Genomic DNA, 17,794 nt, shown 5'->3' on the forward strand with positions numbered 1-17,794 from the left:
CGCGTCTCCATCTTCTTCCACCTCAAGCTCCCGCCGCCCCCTCGCATCGTCGTCGAAACCCTTTTTCCGGCGTATCCTCCTCTTCCTCCTCCCGTCTTCCACCCCTCCCGTCCTCGGCTCTCCGTCATCAAACCTCTTTCGAGTCACTTCTGAGCGTTTCCCCCCCGGCCCAACGCATCTTTTGAGGTACGCTCTTTGGTCATCCATATCGCTCGCTTTGCATCTGCTCTTCCTCTCCTCCGAGCTTAAATCTTCTAATCCTCCACCCTCCGCTCCCATTGGCGCATATCGTAATCCTAACACTCCATCGTTCAAAGGGTCCTAGCTATCGAATATCCTTCCGCGAAAGAAGAAACCTCCCCGCAAGCAAAGGCGAACAGCCCCGCAGAAACCTCGAGCTTTCGCCCTCTCGCGACCTTCCATCGCCGTCTTCCTCCTCCCTTCTACCTTCCTTTCGGTCCGATTGCGCCCAGATATCCAGATTTCGCAGAAGCAATCATGGCAACCAACGGTAACTACACACACCCGGACCAGTTCAAGGGCGCTGTCGAGCCAACATCATCAGGTCCCACCTCAACCAACGATGCCGTCTCGGCTGGAAACAGCAACCTCTCTAAGGATGAGGTTGGCTGGTACTTTGTCGAGCAATACTACACAACCCTGAGCAAGAACCCGGATAAGCTTCACGTACGCATCCAACTCGGCCCCCCTTCCGAGATGATTCTTTGAATACTGACACGTATCCACAGCTCTTCTACGGAAAGCGCTCCCAGTTCGTTTATGGTATGGAGGCAGAGGTCGCAAACGTGTCCGTCGGCAGACAAGTCAGTTCTTCCAACTTTCCATGTGCTACTTCGACGCCTTTCGAAAAGCTCAATCATGCTGACCATCGCACTTCCTAGACTATCCAAGAGAGAATTAAGAGCCTCGACTTCCAGAACAGCAAAGTCCGCATCACAAACGTCGACTCCCAGGCCTCTTTCGACAACATCGTCATCCAGGTCATCGGTGAGAGCTCCATCAAGTCCGCCGAACCCAAGAAGTTTGTTCAGACCTTCGTCCTCGCGCCTCAGCCCTCTGGCTACTTCGTCGTCAACGACATCCTGAGATATATCAACGACGAGGAAGAGGAAGAGGCCGCTCCTGAGGCTGAAGCGGCCCCTGAGGAGCAAGCCGCTCCCGAGGAGGTTGCCGAGGTCTCTGCTCAGGCAGAGGCTGAGGAGCCCAAGATCGAGCAGACCCCCGAGGAGGCCACTGGCCCCGCTATCGATGTTGACGAGGTTGAGAAGAAGCTGGAGGAGGTTAGCGCCGCCCCCGAGGACGTCGCCTCCAACAACGGCGATGCCGAGCTCGCGGTTCCCGAGCCCGCAAAGGCTGCTGAGACCAAGGTCGAGGAGCCCGCGGCTGACCCCGAGGCCGCTGCGAAGGAGATTGCCGAGGAGGACGTCACCGAGCCCGAGAAGCCTGCCGACCCCTCTCCCACCCCTGTCGCTCCCACCAAGGCTCCCGCCGCCGCCGAACCCGAGAAGCCCAAGGTCGCCCCCGCGCCCGTCCCGATGAAGCCCATGTCGTGGGCCAGCCGTGCTGCCGCCGCCGTCGGACCTAAGCCTGTCGTGCCCCTTCCCAAGACCGCCACTCCTCCCGCTGGTCAGGCCAAGGCTCCTGCCCCTGCTGCTCCCGCCGCCGCCGCTCCCGCCAAGGAGGCTGCACCCGCCGCCGATGCCCCCGCTAAGGAGGCTCAGGCCCAGGCCGCCAAGGAGGACTCTCCCTCCGCTGAGTGGCAGTCCGTCGGAGCCGACTCCAAGCGCCAGAACCGCCCCCAGTCCATCTCCCAGGCACCCACCGAGAACTACGGCACCTTGGGATACGTTAAGTACGTGACTGACAAGGTCAAGGCCGAGGACCTCAAGGGTGCTCTGGCTGCCCACGGCGAGCTAACCTACTTCGACATCAACCGCCAGAAGGTAAGATATCAAGTGCCCTGAATGATGTTGAGTGGCAGGCTAATGATTGAATAGAACTGCGCGTTTGTCGAGTTCGCCACTGTTGCCGGCTACCAGGCCGCTGCCGCTGCCAACCCCCACACCGTTAACGGCGAGAACATTATCGTCGAGCCTCGTCGCCCCAAGGCCAACGCCTACGGCGGTAGCAGCTACTCCTCCAACACCCCCCGCGGCAACGCCACCGGCGGTGGCCGTGGCCGTGGTGGTTTCGAAGGAGGAAACCGCTCCGGCAGTCAGGGAGGTGGCCGCGGTAACTTCACCGGTGGTCAGGCCCGTGGCCGCGGCAGCGTCCGTGGCCGTGGTGCTTCCCAGACTGCTGCTTAAAGCAGGACAGTCATGTGCTAGCAGCGCCGTTCAAGGTCACATCTGCCTAAAAGAGCTTTTGACCGGCGATGCCGACACGAAGTATCGATCCTATCATCCACTATCTTGCGTGTATTTACCACCCCCTACACCAAGATGTCTATCACCCACGACCACCACGACGTTCAAACTCGAGTTCACTACTTCCGAAACCAACAATATTCTCACGGTCGTCAGACGACCACTGACGAAGGAGAGAAAAGCTACAGTCACCTTGATTTCTTTTGCAAGGAGTTCACAGGGCAAGGGCGTGGATTTACACACCGTTTCCTGTACTTTTACACCCCCCGACGATTCTTTTCATTTCTCATTTCTTATCTTTTTTTCTCTTCTCGCGCTTGCGTTTTTCCAGCATTTGCATCCGCGCTCGTGGCAAGGCAACTCCTTCTCCCCGGGGATGATTACCTTTGTCCCAGCGCAAACAACGTTTTGAGCTTGCTCTTTCTCACTTCTTCACTACCACAACCAAAAATTTGATGGCGGTCAAGGATGGAGTTCCCTGTACATTTGGGCGAAGTTGGAACGGAATCAAAGGGGAAAGGGGAGCACTTGGGAGGAAAAGGGGGGATCAGCATGAACAAAAGTTTTGGCGTCCCATTGCTTTTACCGAGAGAATTTGTCTTTCTGGGAGAAAAGGAAAGGAAAGGGGGGGAATGGGGAAAGGAGGGAAAGGGAGGGGGAAAGCCTAAGGGGATCGGGGTGATGATGCTGTACCATACCAAGACCGACACACACACACACACACACACACACACACACACACACACACACACACACACACACACACACACACACAGACACACACACACACACAGACACACAACCACTACACCGAAGATCCGTAACCCGGTTCTTTTAATGAGAAACAGACGACAGTTACTAATGGTTTATGGTGGGAATGATGCAGTGATATCATTTGTGTAGTGAGGTACAGGACCTTTCTGCTTCTCTTTGTGGGTTTGGCTTCTGTCTAATACATAAGCTCGATATGCTGCTATATCTTGACCATGTTCAACGGAAGATGAGAGGTGACAATTGACTTTATATAGTTCGAAATCATGCCGTCGAAGCAGGGGTGTACTCGGCTCTTCCCAAATGTCCAACGGCCAGCCTTGCACTGTAGGAAACGCAAACCTGAGGGAACTAGTTTGGTTTCCCTGCTTCTCACGCCTGACTCCGGCTTGCTTTTGTTGTTGATCGGAGGACCTCATCCTTTTTCTTCCACGAGTCTCAAGATCCTGGTGGGGGATAGAGACCGAGTCCCTGGCTCCTTTGAGGGTGATGGGATGATTGTGACTAGCTGACTTTCATAGGAGACTCGATATTTCGACGCCCGAGCTGGGGTTGGGGGTGAGTTGGGAAACGGAGCATGGAGACATGCGAGCTTGTGGCGGGTTTCGTGGGCGTCGGTTTTCGTTGGAACTGTCCGGGCTTGGAGGTTGACATTTTCGTCTTCGTCTTCTTCTTCTTTCTCGAAAACAGCGAGTTGTCGAGAGAGGTGATTCATTGCATGTATAGTTGCCTCACGGCATATATCATCACGAAGATAGCCCCGGAAAGGTCACGTCCAGTAGAAGTCAGGTCCCATAGAGGTCAGGAGATGATAGAGGCAACCCCCCCCCCCCCTTCCTGATGATCTATCTCGATACCGCATAATGAAAAGCTATCAAGGGCAGACTTTAGGGGGGGGGGGGGGTAAAGCCGTCGAGTCGAGGATACGTGAAATTTGAAAAGATGAAACATATAAATCTCGTTCCCAAGAATCGATGCCATACCAATGTTACTCGTCATGGTTTGGGTCGCTATATCCAACACTTCATCCATACACAAGAAACCAGATCCGCCAGGAAGAAACACGCATACGTATCCGAGAGCAGGTCATGCATCACAGACTCGATGAGAAGAAGCATAAAGTTCGTTCCTCACGCTTCATTGCGAGGGACGGGCCAACTCTACCAGGGAACACGGGATATTACACAGACGAAAGGCAAAGCTTAGCAACGATGCCGCTCGCTCACAATCACAGCAGCAGATGCAGTATCAGTAGGAGTAGCAGCAGGGGCAGCACGTTACGACAAGTGAATGTTGGCTCGATTTCGAAATTCCGAGTTCCATGGAAAGGCATCGAACTTCTCAAAGCTCTTAGCACGCCATCTCTTCTTTGCGTGTCCGGAATCCGTTCTTGGATTGTAGTTTGTCTGTAGCTGTGGCTTTTGGAGGCAAAGCTACTACTGGATATGGAATTCACCATCTATGCGAACCTCTTCTCGTCTTGTGTCTTCTTTCTGGAACAAGACTCCGACACGATGAGGTTCATGGCCTTCTTTATCTTTAACTCCTATCCTATGAATATTGTGGTTCCTCAGATGGGCCGTGACCAACATTGGAATGCGTGAGTAGATGGTCTACGAAACCCTGTGAGGCAGGGGAGAACGGTAAGGGATATGCCTCGAAGATCGAGTCTCGAAGTTTATCAGAGGCTCTTCATCGGGTATGTAGATAAATCCCACCGGCACTATCTTGACCGAAAGCGCACTAGAGAGAAATCCACCTTCCTCTTTACTCGGCTTCATTCTTATCCATGCTGGGCTGAGACGTGGCAACCGACATCGTCGCCATCTCGTTCACGCTGGCAGAGAGATCAAGTCTGTTCCGCCCAGAGAAGGGTGAACCTAGACCCCATCGCTCGCAGCTCTAGAACCTTTTGTTCGACTGTACTTACTGCGAGTACGACAACGACGGTAGTACGATGGGCTTTCTGGTTCCAGTACCACGGCGCATGTCATTCGCGCGCTGCGTGTCGATGAGGTTATAAACACGCGCAAAAGGAGAGGAGGCGCCGCTGAGAGCGACGTGATCGAAGTCCCTCGTCGAGGTCCGCCTCGTTTGCGCTTGCTTGGTTCATCCGAGACAAACCTCCTCTTCCTCGCCTTCTCTACCTCTCTCTCGCCGATTCAGGCTCGGAGACCGCATTACGGTCCTCTGAGCGAGAGCGCGCCCCACGTAGGACTATGAACTACAAAGGTTCCAAGAGAGAAAATTGGCGAAAAGGAAAGAAAGGGCGCAAAGAAGCCATCCTGGCTTGCAAAAGGCGGTCGATAGTCGAAAGAGCTCTAGACCACGTTGTGGTGTCATTGGATCAGACCTACCTGCTCAGCTTATTCGTGTTTTCTAATGTTCCCAAACATCTCGATTTGATTGTCGAGGCTCAATGGGAGGTGAACTAGCCAAGTCGCTTAGACGGGCTTGAAAAAAAGTTTCCTCTTTACAAAAGAACGTGGGGAAAACAACGTCGTATAAACAAACGAACCCTGTGCGACTCCAGAAAGACCAACCCAACCCATTATTGAAGTCTTGGGGGCTCCATTCAGAAATGGCACCCGGAATTACCTCCCGCCTCTCACCAAGAGTATGGGACGCGCGGGTTGCACGTCTGGAAGTTTGTCTTGGTGATCGGACCACATGTTGTGCAGGGTCGACTGACAAAGGAACCAATGTGGAAATTTCCAAAAGTTCGTGTGCCCTTTTGTCTGAAACCCCTCGAGTTCAAAACCTCGTCGCCAAGGCCCTGGGAAGCGCTGACTGTAGGCCGTTGGTATGCGAATTTCGTCTCCACAATCGTCGTACAGAGCTGAGAGAAAGTCTGCTTTTCGCGAGAATGATGTACGTAATAATGTCCTTACTCCAGAGTTCCAAGAGCTGCCAACCAAGCAAGGCCAGCAGCATGCGTGAGCGACAAGTCGGAGGCTGCCAACCACGCACGCACTCTCATAATGTGCGGATCTCGTGTGTATTTCTATTCTGTCCATCAAGGTACGGCAGCAACTACGATTACTGTATTTAGAGTGGTGTACGGAGGCTTGCAGCTCAAAGTCTTGGCTTGCGGGCTTGGCCGGCCAACTGGGGTAAAGGCTGGGGATTTTTGTGATCTCCCCCTCGCAACCCAGAACGTCAGTAAGACTACGAAGTACTCCGTAGGTGACTGACTGGTAGCGATTTGCTGTAGCAGTGGTCAGGTTCGCCGACTTGATGAAGGAATAAAGCCCACTTGGACAAACGGTGCTGCTTTCCCAGCCGGTAAGGTTGTCCACGCTGATGCTCATCTTCCTGTTGGTCTTTTGCCGGCGAGCTCGGCTCGGATGTTGCGAGCCCTGCGGTCGCAGATGTCTTTGCTCTTGCACCCACCGTTCTTTTTTACCCCCTCCCTGTTTGCTTGCGACCTTCTCGATTGAGATGGCGGTCACGTCAACTTTGTGTGGTTGGTCGGTACCTGGACCTCGATTAGAAATGGTCCAGGAGATGCCGTCTTAGCCGTCAACCCCCCAGCTTCCTCGGGCGTCGAGAATCTAAAGAGGGGAAATCTTGCCGTTGGGTTGTATTATTCTCCGGCGCGCGTGTTCTAGGTCGCAGAGCGGCATGCTGTCATCACTACTTTCAAAGTAGTGCTTTGTACGTCTCCATGCGGACAATGCTTCCATCCTTGTAGTGGTAGCATGCGGAACCCAAAGTATGAGTGGGCTGGGAATCCGTGAGCAGGTGGCCAGACTTCGCGCTTGTTCTTGCGAGGGGTTACAGCAGTCCGTTAGCCAGCATGCAAACAGTTTTGCTGACCGATGATCACAGAGCCAGGATGAAGATGTTCAAGTGGCAGATAGGGAACTGCCGGCGATAATCAAAGATCAGCACTTCGGAGAGCGGTTAGCCAGTGGAGATTATTTGGAGATTTCCGTCGTCGATTCTTGTTTAGGAAAGAATACGTCTTTCGAGTTTGCATTTCGTTGGTGTTGGTGACCGGCGAGTTGTTTCTAGAATATTGCCTGTTCCGAGGTAGAGCGGCATGGGCAAACTTGCGTTAGAATCAACGTCCTGTCTCCTCAATGACAACGAAACAATTGCTTCACGTTGACAAACGAAGCCGGCCTAGCAAAACAGGGCAGGGCGAGCATTCAGCGGCAGCCAGCTGGAAGACGGGGCGTGAGCTGTGGTGCGGGAATGGCGTCCACTCAAGCTTTCCAAGAAAATTCCAAGAGATTGGGCGAAGCCGCTAGAAGCAGAAACGGGCGGCCGGGTTCGGGGGGCGTGTGTTGCGTGGTGGTATTGGCCTGGCCTGCAACAGACTAATACCTCCATACCAGTCCGCCATCAGTGATACGTGACATTTGCTTGACAGGCCCTAAAAGCACCATGTTCATCTGTGGGAAAAAAATCGAACGCTGGTATAGAAGGAGGGCGCGACGTTCGAGTCGCGACTGGCGCCCCCATAGTCAAAACCTGACTTCGTGGCGTGCCGGGGGGGATCCGAAGGGCGTTTTCTGGGGAACGGGGGGATCTGGAGGGGGTCCCTATCCCAGCAGGCATGGCGTGATGGATGGGGTAGGTATTAAACTGCCACTGTCAACGGCTGGCTCAACGATTGTGCTGATGGGCCGGATGTCGCGGAGAGTGCTCCGTTCTGTAATTTGTGGTGAGGCAGAGCGTACGTATTGCGCATGATAATCGCAATATGAGAAACGGCGCCATTGGGGCACCAGGGCCGAAGCGAAAACTCTGCTCCAAAAGGCAGCAGCACAGTATACGAGGCGCGTCTGCAAAAGTTCGATTTGTTCTACCCAAACTTGCACGGCTGATGCTTGGCTTGAGAAAGTACTGTAGGCTGGCAGGTGGCTGACCAACGACAGGCGATAAACCGGGGGATGTGTTCGAGTTAGTGTTAGCAAAAGGGAACGGCTGAGTGGGATCCGCTCGCAAAAGATCCTTTGGACTTTTGCCAATAATTGGCGTCCATCCAAACGGACACTCCGCCCTGCGCACTCGTGGACTGCAGTAGGACAAGCGCTCAAGCGAGGAGAGGCGAGTGTGTGCGCGAGGGTGGCAGGTGGTTCGGGCCAGCCGCCGCTCTTGGCATTTGCCGTTCCTCGTTTCGTTTATGCACCACTCTTCCTGTCGAAGCCCAGGCCAGCAAACAGCACTGGTGTGTCCCGCCGCCGTCGATGTTTCGGGTGGGCATACGCGGGTATAGTGGGCGGTAAGGTACAGTCACTTTGTTGTAGGTTCAAGGACACGCCAGTGGCTGCCTCCGGTTCAGCGGACGATGTTCAAGCTGCGGACACAGACAACCGTCTCTCGGCCGATTCGAGAGTCCAAGCCACTTGAGGACGGGATCGCCATGTGCATCGAGCTTGGCCGCGCTCCCGTTCTGATGCTAGGCGGTGCTAACCCTCCATTGACGTCCATTAATAATGACTTGCAGTGCAGAGCCAAGGATTCCCGAGCCAGCAAAAACGGTGACGGCGTCGTCGGCGGCGGAAAGAGAGGTATAATTGATGGAAGGGGAGGCCATGACATTGACAGGCAATTCGAACGTTAGGGGGATAGCATGGCGACATGGATTATGCAGAAATGCTTGATTGTGCAGCCGGAGGGCAAAGAGAACGGTAGAGAGACTGGGGGATGGTCAGTAGACGACGAGGGTAGACTCGGGCACCATGGCGGATATCTGACCTGTTTCGTCCTGGTGTTGGCCTTTGGTGTTGGCCTGGGTCTCGAGACAAAAAGTGTGTGTGGGTGGGCGGTGTTGGGGACAAAGTATCGGTGCTTGTACTGTGTGTGTTCGTGTGGTATGGCATGTTTTAGCATTGGCATGTCGACGGCCATGCCCGTTCATCCCATTGTTTGTATCCCCGTACGAGGCATCCTATTGACCTCTTTAGTAATTGTTCAGACGATTCTTTTGGGAAGTACGCAAAGTCTCAGCGTCTTACCAAGTTCTGTTCAATTGTGCGAAGTGCGGTTTTCGACCTGAATACAGATACGGAGTACGGAGTACTGTAAGTGTACTGTGTAACGTTTTGAAATCTGGCACCCACGTCGTCGATCCACTTGACATTTACCTTAGAATTTACCTTAAACCAAGGTGGACTCGGTTTACGAAGCTCCAGAGTCCAGAGTCGAGTGCTCCACAAGCCGTCAGCAAGTGGCAGTTGCCGACCAAGATCCGTCTGTGTCTATATCCGAGGAATCCCAGTTATCGAATGACGCGGACATTGTATGCAAAGGGCCTCCCTAGAGAGCCTACCTTCCTGTGTTGGAAGGCTAGAGAGACGTTGTTGCCGGAGTTGAAGCCGAGTTGCGACGCCTGACCTGGCCTTTACCTTGATGAGCGCAGGTGCAATATGACGGATGCTACCTGCCTGCTCCATGGTAGAGAGAGTTAAGCTTCCTAGAAAGAAGGAATAAGTCTCGCTGTTAGTGTTAGCCTGCTAGTGTAAGGTAAGGTAAGGTCGGGTCGCGCCCGACTCAAGCGGTGGGAACTTGAGGAGTTTGGGAGTTGACGGGAGACTTCTGACCGAGAATGGAAGCAGGTACGGAGGGAGGGTCCACGCCGGGCTAGGGCCCCCGCCTTTCTGTGCCGTAATGCCGTAACTGGTGCCATTGGAAAAGGCATCCATTCAGCTGACCTTCCGTCGTGGCTTCTATTTGGTACGAATACTTTGCCGGCAACTCGTCCAAGGGTGAAACGGAGGATGGGATTCGCCAGGTAAGGTAGGCACCTGCCTTACGCTCAAACTTTTGCAGACCTTCCTTCATATGGAGCAAGGTACCTCGCTACTTTGCTAAGGCTCAAGCGGGCAGGTTGATATTCGGTAGAATTCAAGCATTTTGCACCCGGGCCTTCTCACGCTGCAACTCTCTCTCCCGTCTTTCCATGGTAAGGTACTTTCATTAGTACGGTAAAGTGCATTGGTACCTTGGGTCACCAACTTCCTTCCCGTCTGGTCCTTGTTTGCCTGCCCGGCATCAATCTACAGCGTTGGAGACGAGGCGCCATTCCTTGCATCAGATAGATACATTACGTTTGGAGCTTTGCGTCTTCACCGACCACCTGTTCTTTTCTCTTGCCTTACTTTCCTTCTCTCTTCTGTTTTGCTCTTGTTTCTCGTCCGCGCAGACACTGTTAGACTCGGACAGTACTATGAACGCCGGTTATGCTCTGGCGGCCAATCTCCAAGGTTGCAATGCAAATGACAATGCCAGAGGACGTTGACCTACGAGAGACCCAGCCTCTGTCCCTCTCGTCTCCAAATACAAAGATACCCTGCCGTGCTGCTGGGTCTAGGCACAACGGGAGGTAGCATTGCCATTATACCGTCCACCAAAAGGTCAAAAGATGAAAAAGCTGGGTGGTCTACTAGCAGTCTAGCACAGGTCAAGGGGAAAAAAAGTACCTCGAGTCCGCGCCACCCCGGTCGCCGCATGTCTTTCACCTCCCCAAACGGGTTAGACCTGTCTACAAAAGGCCTCGGTCCACTCGGCGCTGTTCTTGCTTCCACAATCCACCACTCTGACCACCTCAGGACGGGGACCACCACGCATTTGCACCAAAGGGCCCTTTTCTATTTTTCCTTCACTGCCCCTACCACAGTGCTCCCTAAGGTACTTACTTTGGTTAGGTCGCGGCTTGCCAAACGGATGAACCGCTGGCCACTCACCACTCAGGTTTCAGGAATTACTCGTGGGTGTTCGTCTTGACGATCATCGGCACCGAACTCGCCTTAATTCTTACTCGACCCTGCCTGCCTGCCATTTGCTTCAAGGCCGGTTCCTTGTCCCTATTCTGGACTCACGACCACCCTGCCGCTTTCATCCCCCCCCCGTTCATCTGCCCCTGCTCTGCCGACCTGAACCTCTCAAGCCGACGGCCTGCGTTTCCGTTTGCTAGCCGCCGCTGCTGCTTGCTGCTTGTGCTGCTCACCCTCTGTCTGAATGGAACACCACACTTTACAACTGTACGGTAGAAGCGCCAAACTGCAAATCATCATTCCAAGCAATCCGACAAAGAGTCTGCCCATTTGCCAACTCGCGCCGAAGTACATATCAAGGGTACGCGTACCAAGTACGGATATCGCTGCAGCATTGCATTGAGTCCTGGTACTGGATACGTACCTTCGGATCATTAATTGAATCGCACCTTGGCTGATCGATACACTACGTCCACGCCTACCGCCCGGCCAGAATCCGAGCCTCCATCTCTCCTCTTTACTCTCCAATTCTCCATTATCGAATCACCCAATACCTGCAAAAATCCCGACAGGGACCGATTGTAGCGCGCACTTGGTTCGACCTTTTGAAGTTCGAAAATAAAGCGGGAAAAAGACACACCCGTTCTACTCGTACCCTTTGCAACCTCAACTTCACCTCTACCAACGGTGAACCCCGTGCATAAGCCGTACCCCGTTGAACTTCTCTCAACCTTGCTTGGGGTCCTGTTCAACTTCCGCTCGACACACGCCTCCACACCCATCAACCAGGTCTCATCCGTCCATCCATCCTTCTCTGATCATCACAAGTCGCGCGGTGGTCCACCCAGGAACACACCAATTACCGTACATGGTCTTCACTCGCCTTTGGTTTCTGTTACCCTATTCTTTCGCCATATCACGCCGTCCTTGTCAGCTACGCAACCACGTTCCCACCCGCCGCTCTTCAACGAGCCCTGTCCTGGCCTGACCCGACGTCCGATGCGCATGAGATCCGCCCCCAGAGCCAAGTCCCCCTTGCGGCCCTGGTCCTTCAACACAGACGAACTGCCCTTGCTGCGCGGTCCCGGACATCGTCTCCAACCTCTCGCGCTTCTTCTTCGGCCCTGCACGGGAATCGGTTCCCTCATATCCGGCTTGTACTGCTTTCATCATCGGGCTTCCTATTCAGTCCAACCTTGTTAAGCGGCTCTTCTTTGCGCTGGCACCACCCGATGACTCGACGCCTCCCGTTTCGCTTCACTCCTCCCGCCAGCCCGTTGCAACCTTGACCTTCCATCCCATCTCGTCTGCTTCCTCCACAACCACCACTCCTCCGCCTCCCATCTGTGCTTCCTGTGCTTGCTTGCTTGCTCGCCGTGCTTGTCTCGAACCGCACCTCGCTCGCTCCAGGAACCGGATTCTATTCCTACGCCCGGTCATTGGAACCAGGCCTACTACTTGGACCCGTCGCTCCATTGCCACCGCTTTCTCGCTTCTCGGCACATCACTCCATCCTTCATCCACCTTCTCACCACGACACCTACACATCCACACCACCGAGGTCTCCAGTCCTTTCTCCATACCTACGCATTCGTACCTGACTGGACCTAATCCACTCCCCGATCTCATCTCATCTACCGGTCTCGTCCCAGGACCCCTTTGCATTTGTTTTACGTTACTCTGCCCCGTGCGGCCCTAAGAAAGAGCCGCCGACAAAAGGCCCTCACCATGAAGTTTTGCGGGTCAGCATAACCCCCGGGCCAAGCACATCTCGTGAATCCCTCGTTCCAGGGAATCCGTCCGAGACAGACGCACGGGAACGGGCCTCTGCCTCCGCTGCCACCCGCCGCATGGTGGTCCTGGCCTGACACGACTCGTCTGTTGCCGGCTCACTCGTCTCCTGTCATATAAAACCTCATCTGCCCCATGGATCCCCGCAGCGAGGACGGCGGAAATGGACCATCTAATACCGCAGCGCAGCCGCCGCCTCTCCGGCGGCGACTATCGATGGAGGAGGACTATTTCTACCAGGAAGTCATGACTTCCCCTTTCCGACGACCATCACAGCCGCCACCATATGAGCGGGATGCTAGACCAAGACGGCCGGTGGCACCCAGGGTCAACTCCCAACATGGAGTCGGGGAGGATTTGCCAGGCTATTCGTGCGACATCGAGTTGGAGGGCGTATGGGTGAAGAAGATGGAAATTGAAAACACAACCAAACGGGCAGAGGACAGAAATTGGCACACCACTATCGTACAACTACGAGGCACTGCATTGAATTTCTACAACGTGAAGAAGGATTGGGGATGGGGCAGGACGAGAGACGGACCGACCATCTCGCCCGACAATCCGCCATGGGTGCGAAAGGCATCTCTCGACAGAGCGTACAGTCTTCAGCACGCCGATATTGGTATTGCTGCCGATTACAAGAAGTAGGTTGCCTCGATTCTCAGCCTCATTCCATGCCAAGACCTGCCAAGAGACTGACTCCCACCTAGGAGGCGATATGTCATTCGTGTCAGGGCCGAGGAGGATCAGTTTCTCCTATCCTGTATAGAATTAAGCACGATGGTCAGGTGGTTGGAGGCTCTCTTCGCCGCCATCGATGTTGCCGCTCCCATCGACGATCGTGACTATCCCCGCGACCAAAGCATCCCCCGCATTCAACGCATCCGCTGGTTCCGTGGCCAGACACCAGCACCGACGAACAACTACCCCGTACCGACGCCAAGACCACTGAGTCCTGAACTCCGCCGTGTGGCTTCTGCCGAGGCACCCGATCCCTTCCCAGCATCTTCGACCATAGAGGGTCTCGTTCACCAGGCCGTCGTCAACGAGCGCGGCGAGACCAACGTACTAGACAGCGAGTCTATCTACGGCCCCGGACCTGGGAGGAACGAGCTGATCAGCAGCCGCTTGTCGACAACATCGTATCCCAACGAGGCCATCGATCCAGACACTGGAAAATGGGCACCCGAGCATCAATGGAGTGCGGCCCACGATCTGCTTTATGCCAAGCTTTGCTACTCTGTTCTCCTGTTCAAGAGCCCCCGAAAGTCAAACTACATCATCAGCAAGGGAAAACGATGGTTCGTGGATTGGGCAACAGGTCGCATGGTGCGCGTACTGCCGCCAGCCTACGGCGAGATTGATTTCTTCGGCCCTTGGCAAGTCATCCACACGGAAAACAGAAGGATTTAAGATGGATCGTTGTTTCTCCCTCACTTCTATTGCACATATACATACCCCGTGCCCTCGTCAATGACGAGGGCCTTTCTTTCGCATTGACACGAGGAAGAATCGCAAGATTCGACGATACGGATTTTTACCATACATTACCCAGAGGCTGGGCGGTCGGTCGGTACGGCGGCCAAAACAAAAATCGGGCGGGACGGCGCGGCATATGCATTCGGTTGGCTCTTTTCTTTTTTCCTTCCTACTTCATCTCGATTCCTCTCAACCTGTTCTCAGTCTCCTTTGTCATTTATGGCGGGTGAGAGAGAGAGAACGAGAGCATAGCTTTGCGCCAAGCATATCATCATTGGGCGGAGTTGTCAAGGGCAGCAGCAATGCTCGCTGCCCCAAATTTCATTATCGTCCTTTTGCTTTTTCTGTAGCATGGAGTATTCAGCGTTGGCATCGCGAAAGCCTTGGCACCGAACATGTTCGTTAACGATGGGGGACCCTGAAGGAAACTTCCCATCGGTCATGGTCGAGGCATAGCCTGGTCGACTTGAATGTATTAAACGTTAACAACATTACTCGGAATGAACGTGAAGCTTTGGCCGTTGTGAGAATGCCGTTTGATCCAGGATGGCAAAGAAACATAAAGGGACTAAAGTTCTTGGCTTTGTTTTCAGCCGAGCCACGGCCTACATAAATCAAAATGGTATCTCATGCGTAGGGAAGAGCAACCATGTCTACAGCCGTATTCAGACATTATTCGACAACCACATCTCCATGAATCCAGCCTTTACCGGTTACGTATTCCCCCCTTTTTTTCACCCTCGTCTCGATCGCGTATCGCAGTCTGTCCGACCCCTCACATACCCGCCATCTCCACCTCGGAAGCCCGCGCCTCGGCCGCCAGCTCGGGCGCAACGTCCACGAGCAACGCGTTGGCACCGTCGATATCGGCGACCTGGCTCTCGAGCTGGGCTAAGAGAGCATCGATCTCTGCGCGCTGAGACTGGATGGAGGCGAAGAGGGATTCGTTGGAGGCCTGGGTATTTTGGAGGCGGGCGTTGAGGGTCGATTGTTGCGGGGCGAGGCGCGGGGCGAGGTGGGCCGTTAGGACTTCGTCGGGGGGGAGGACGTGTGGGCTGTTGTAACTGGTGTTAGTCCTTGGGGTTTGATTTTGGGTGTGTCTGGTGTTACAGAGTGTTGAGGCCCGAGAAGGGAGAGGGGGGGGGGGTGTGACGTACGGGATTGGTTCTTCGACGTCGCTGCCGCCTTCTTGTCTCCTGCGGTCTGCGTCGCTGACGAGGTTTTCTAGCTCGTTTAGTTTGCGGATGACGTCGCGGTCGGCGAGGATCGATTGGAAGTCTTTCTATAGGTGTGAGAAATATCATTAGTCTGCGGTTCCTTTCCTTCTTGTTATCTTCCCCTTCCATGCGGGTTGAACAGGGAATGAGACCCAAAACGTACGTTACACCTCTCCTCGAGGTAATCCACCATTTGCTTCTGGACGTTGCGCAGGGTATTCGGCGCGTGGGCGGCAACGGTGGGGAAGCACGAGGCGAAGTTGTCGTAGTTTACTTTGCGGAGGGTGCTGGCGAGGGCGCCGTCGTAGAGCTGGATGAAGCGTCCCGCGCGGGGGCCGGGGGTCGCGGGGGTGTGTTTTTGGGGGAGGGGAGGTGAGGCGGGCGGTTGTTGTGGTTGTGTTTCCTGCGCTTGCTGTGATGGTTCTTGTGGTTGTTGCGACGCTTGCGCTGTCGTTGCTGAGGTTGCTCCTGGTGCTGGTGTTGTTGTTGATGTTGACGATGCGCCGGCGCCGGGATGCGATTCGGTCTCGGGTTGGTGTTGGACGGCGTGGTCTTGCGATTGGATCTGTGACGATGATTCCTTTATCGATTGCGAGGGCTGTGACTGGTCTTGGTCGGGAGCGGACATTTTGGGGAGAGTGGGTGGGCTGATGAGCGGTGGTGGGAGGTGGTTTCGTTGCTTGCTTCAGTTCGCGATGCGATGCGACTGCGGTGATGTTTAAGTGAAGATTAGCGGCTAGGATCCCGGATAGACGTGACGCGTTCTGTGGTTAAGGTCAGGTACGTTGGTGGGGGTGGGCACAGGTCACAACGGCGCGAAGATGACGGGAAGTTCACGTGCTTTGCTTACCTTACCTTTCTTTAGCTTGGGCCATTTATGTTTTTTTTTTTTTTTTTTGGTTTCCCCCTTGGCGGGTGGGATGAACGCCGCCAAGACAAGCCAGATGCGAGCGATCCCGGCCGGCCGGTTGGTTCTGTTCCTGAATCCTGGCAGCTTGGCGTGGGGATTTTTTGGCGCCGCTCGCCTTTTCTTGCTCTTGTCCGTTTGGGGAAAGTCAATTCAAACCTCTATACGTGTGCCTTATCCATCTTGGTGTATTTGAACTACGAGTGTAGGAGTACGGAGTGTCATTCTCGAGGACGCAAGTCCGCTACTCACTCCGTCGATATGTCTTTGGTTCTCTCTTTGAAACACGCAAGCCGTTACACGATTTGTTTTTCTGCTCAACACCAAATGGACCTTGCCCACATTGTCCCTGCGAAGTTGAGGGCGAGAGAGGTTGAGGGGTGAATCTTGAATGGTGGCCTCTGCCCATCCAACTTCATATCATCGCCACACTGTGTTCAATTTGAAAACCGGTCATTCAATTCCAGATGCACAATTCCTCGGTTGTTCGTCATAAGCTGAGAGTGAGGCAGTGTTGAGAAACCAAATCTCATGCATTCATAATCCACCTACCTCAACGAGTCGTGCAACCAAAAGCCAGCGTTCTTCATCAACGACATCCATGGTAAACAGGACACGACTTTTGGCAACGTGACGGAAAGTGACAATCACCGACCTGAATGCGATGCTTAATATAGCAGCACGTCATTCTACGAAACGGTAGCATGAGGGACTAGTTCGTTAACTCCTTGCTATACGAAGAAGCTTCGAAGCGCCCCCCGCGGCCCCCGCCCCGGGCACCTGTCGGAGTAGTACTACAGTCCGAGCAACAACCACAACTAACACAAAGTATTCTCCGAGGAAACATTACCTCAGTCCAGAGATCAGACCACATTGAACTGGAAACCATCATCACTGGAACTCGTTTCACTTTGTTGCCATATACAGCTCCTCGCGCCGTTCAACGTGTTTTCAAACAAATGTTTCAAGAAAGCACCTGAGGCGTGAGAAGCCGACTCTCCTTCGCTAGCCGTGTCATCTGATAGTTGTCTTGATCTACCAGCCCATCAACACGCCCCCTTGTGAAAGCCATCTGCCTCAACTCGTATCATTGAGGCTAAGCATTTCATCTCATGTCCTTCCCTCGGGCCCCCCTGAGTTCGGCATCTTGAGCCGATGTGGAAGTCCGCATGGCGAGGGAAGCAAGTAATTCCAACCGAGAAGCCGCAAGCCATAAACGAAGCCTGCTTCGCCTCGTTCGGGCCCCTCGGGGCATGACTTCCATTCACCTGCCCTTCCAAAGTCGGTCTAGATCGTCCTTGTGTGACCCACCCCGAAGAAACTACCATTCTATAACTTGCGTGCAGTTTGAACAAGCTTCATACAAGCTTCATACAGTACCACACATATCCTCCACCAAATCGATACAACCCTGGCCCATCTTGGCTAGTTGGAAGTCGAATTCTACATCAAAAACATATAGATGTTTCCCGATTCGGCCAGGCAGATTTAGGCAGACACTTCCGGTGGGATTCC

The 17,794-nt window shown here is 54.0% G+C and overlaps 7 protein-coding genes across 7 annotated transcripts; 5 read left to right on the forward strand and 2 right to left on the reverse strand.

Annotated features, from left to right (window-relative positions):
• Positions 1–498: 498 nt before the first annotated feature.
• CCOS01_02286 (NTF2 and RRM domain-containing protein) lies at positions 499–2,327 on the forward strand (the record flags this gene model as incomplete). The annotated part of the gene is made up of 4 exons (XM_060450477.1): positions 499–687; positions 750–824; positions 903–1,964; positions 2,019–2,327. 4 exons carry the CDS (start codon positions 499–501, stop codon positions 2,325–2,327), a joined length of 1,635 nt encoding a protein of 544 aa, XP_060319127.1.
• A 4,134-nt stretch (positions 2,328–6,461) lies between these two features.
• On the forward strand, positions 6,462–6,677 carry CCOS01_02287 (uncharacterized protein; the record flags this gene model as incomplete). Its single annotated transcript, XM_060450478.1, has 1 exon — positions 6,462–6,677. One exon carries the CDS (start codon positions 6,462–6,464, stop codon positions 6,675–6,677), a length of 216 nt encoding a protein of 71 aa, XP_060319128.1.
• A 2,065-nt stretch (positions 6,678–8,742) lies between these two features.
• On the forward strand, positions 8,743–9,168 carry CCOS01_02288 (uncharacterized protein; the record flags this gene model as incomplete). The annotated part of the gene is made up of 1 exon (XM_060450479.1): positions 8,743–9,168. The coding sequence occupies one exon, from the start codon at positions 8,743–8,745 to the stop codon at positions 9,166–9,168; it is 426 nt and encodes a 141-aa protein (XP_060319129.1).
• A 1,243-nt stretch (positions 9,169–10,411) lies between these two features.
• On the reverse strand, positions 10,412–10,621 carry CCOS01_02289 (uncharacterized protein; the record flags this gene model as incomplete). Its single annotated transcript, XM_060450480.1, has 1 exon — positions 10,412–10,621. One exon carries the CDS (start codon positions 10,619–10,621, stop codon positions 10,412–10,414), a length of 210 nt encoding a protein of 69 aa, XP_060319130.1.
• A 258-nt stretch (positions 10,622–10,879) lies between these two features.
• On the forward strand, positions 10,880–11,161 carry CCOS01_02290 (uncharacterized protein; the record flags this gene model as incomplete). The annotated part of the gene is made up of 1 exon (XM_060450481.1): positions 10,880–11,161. A coding segment is annotated over one exon (282 nt), but the record flags the coding sequence as incomplete, so codon positions are not given.
• Positions 11,162–12,811: 1,650 nt separating this feature from the next.
• CCOS01_02291 (PH domain-containing protein) lies at positions 12,812–14,089 on the forward strand (the record flags this gene model as incomplete). Its single annotated transcript, XM_060450482.1, has 2 exons — positions 12,812–13,320; positions 13,387–14,089. 2 exons carry the CDS (start codon positions 12,812–12,814, stop codon positions 14,087–14,089), a joined length of 1,212 nt encoding a protein of 403 aa, XP_060319132.1.
• Positions 14,090–14,930: 841 nt separating this feature from the next.
• Positions 14,931–16,000, reverse strand: CCOS01_02292 (uncharacterized protein; the record flags this gene model as incomplete). Its single annotated transcript, XM_060450483.1, has 3 exons — positions 14,931–15,210; positions 15,313–15,437; positions 15,536–16,000. 3 exons carry the CDS (start codon positions 15,998–16,000, stop codon positions 14,931–14,933), a joined length of 870 nt encoding a protein of 289 aa, XP_060319133.1.
• Between the last annotated feature and the right edge of the window lie 1,794 nt (positions 16,001–17,794).

This window comes from Colletotrichum costaricense, assembly GCF_030867565.1.
Source record: "Colletotrichum costaricense strain IMI 309622 chromosome Unknown Scaffold_2.1, whole genome shotgun sequence".
Classification (NCBI taxonomy): domain Eukaryota; kingdom Fungi; phylum Ascomycota; class Sordariomycetes; order Glomerellales; family Glomerellaceae; genus Colletotrichum; species Colletotrichum costaricense.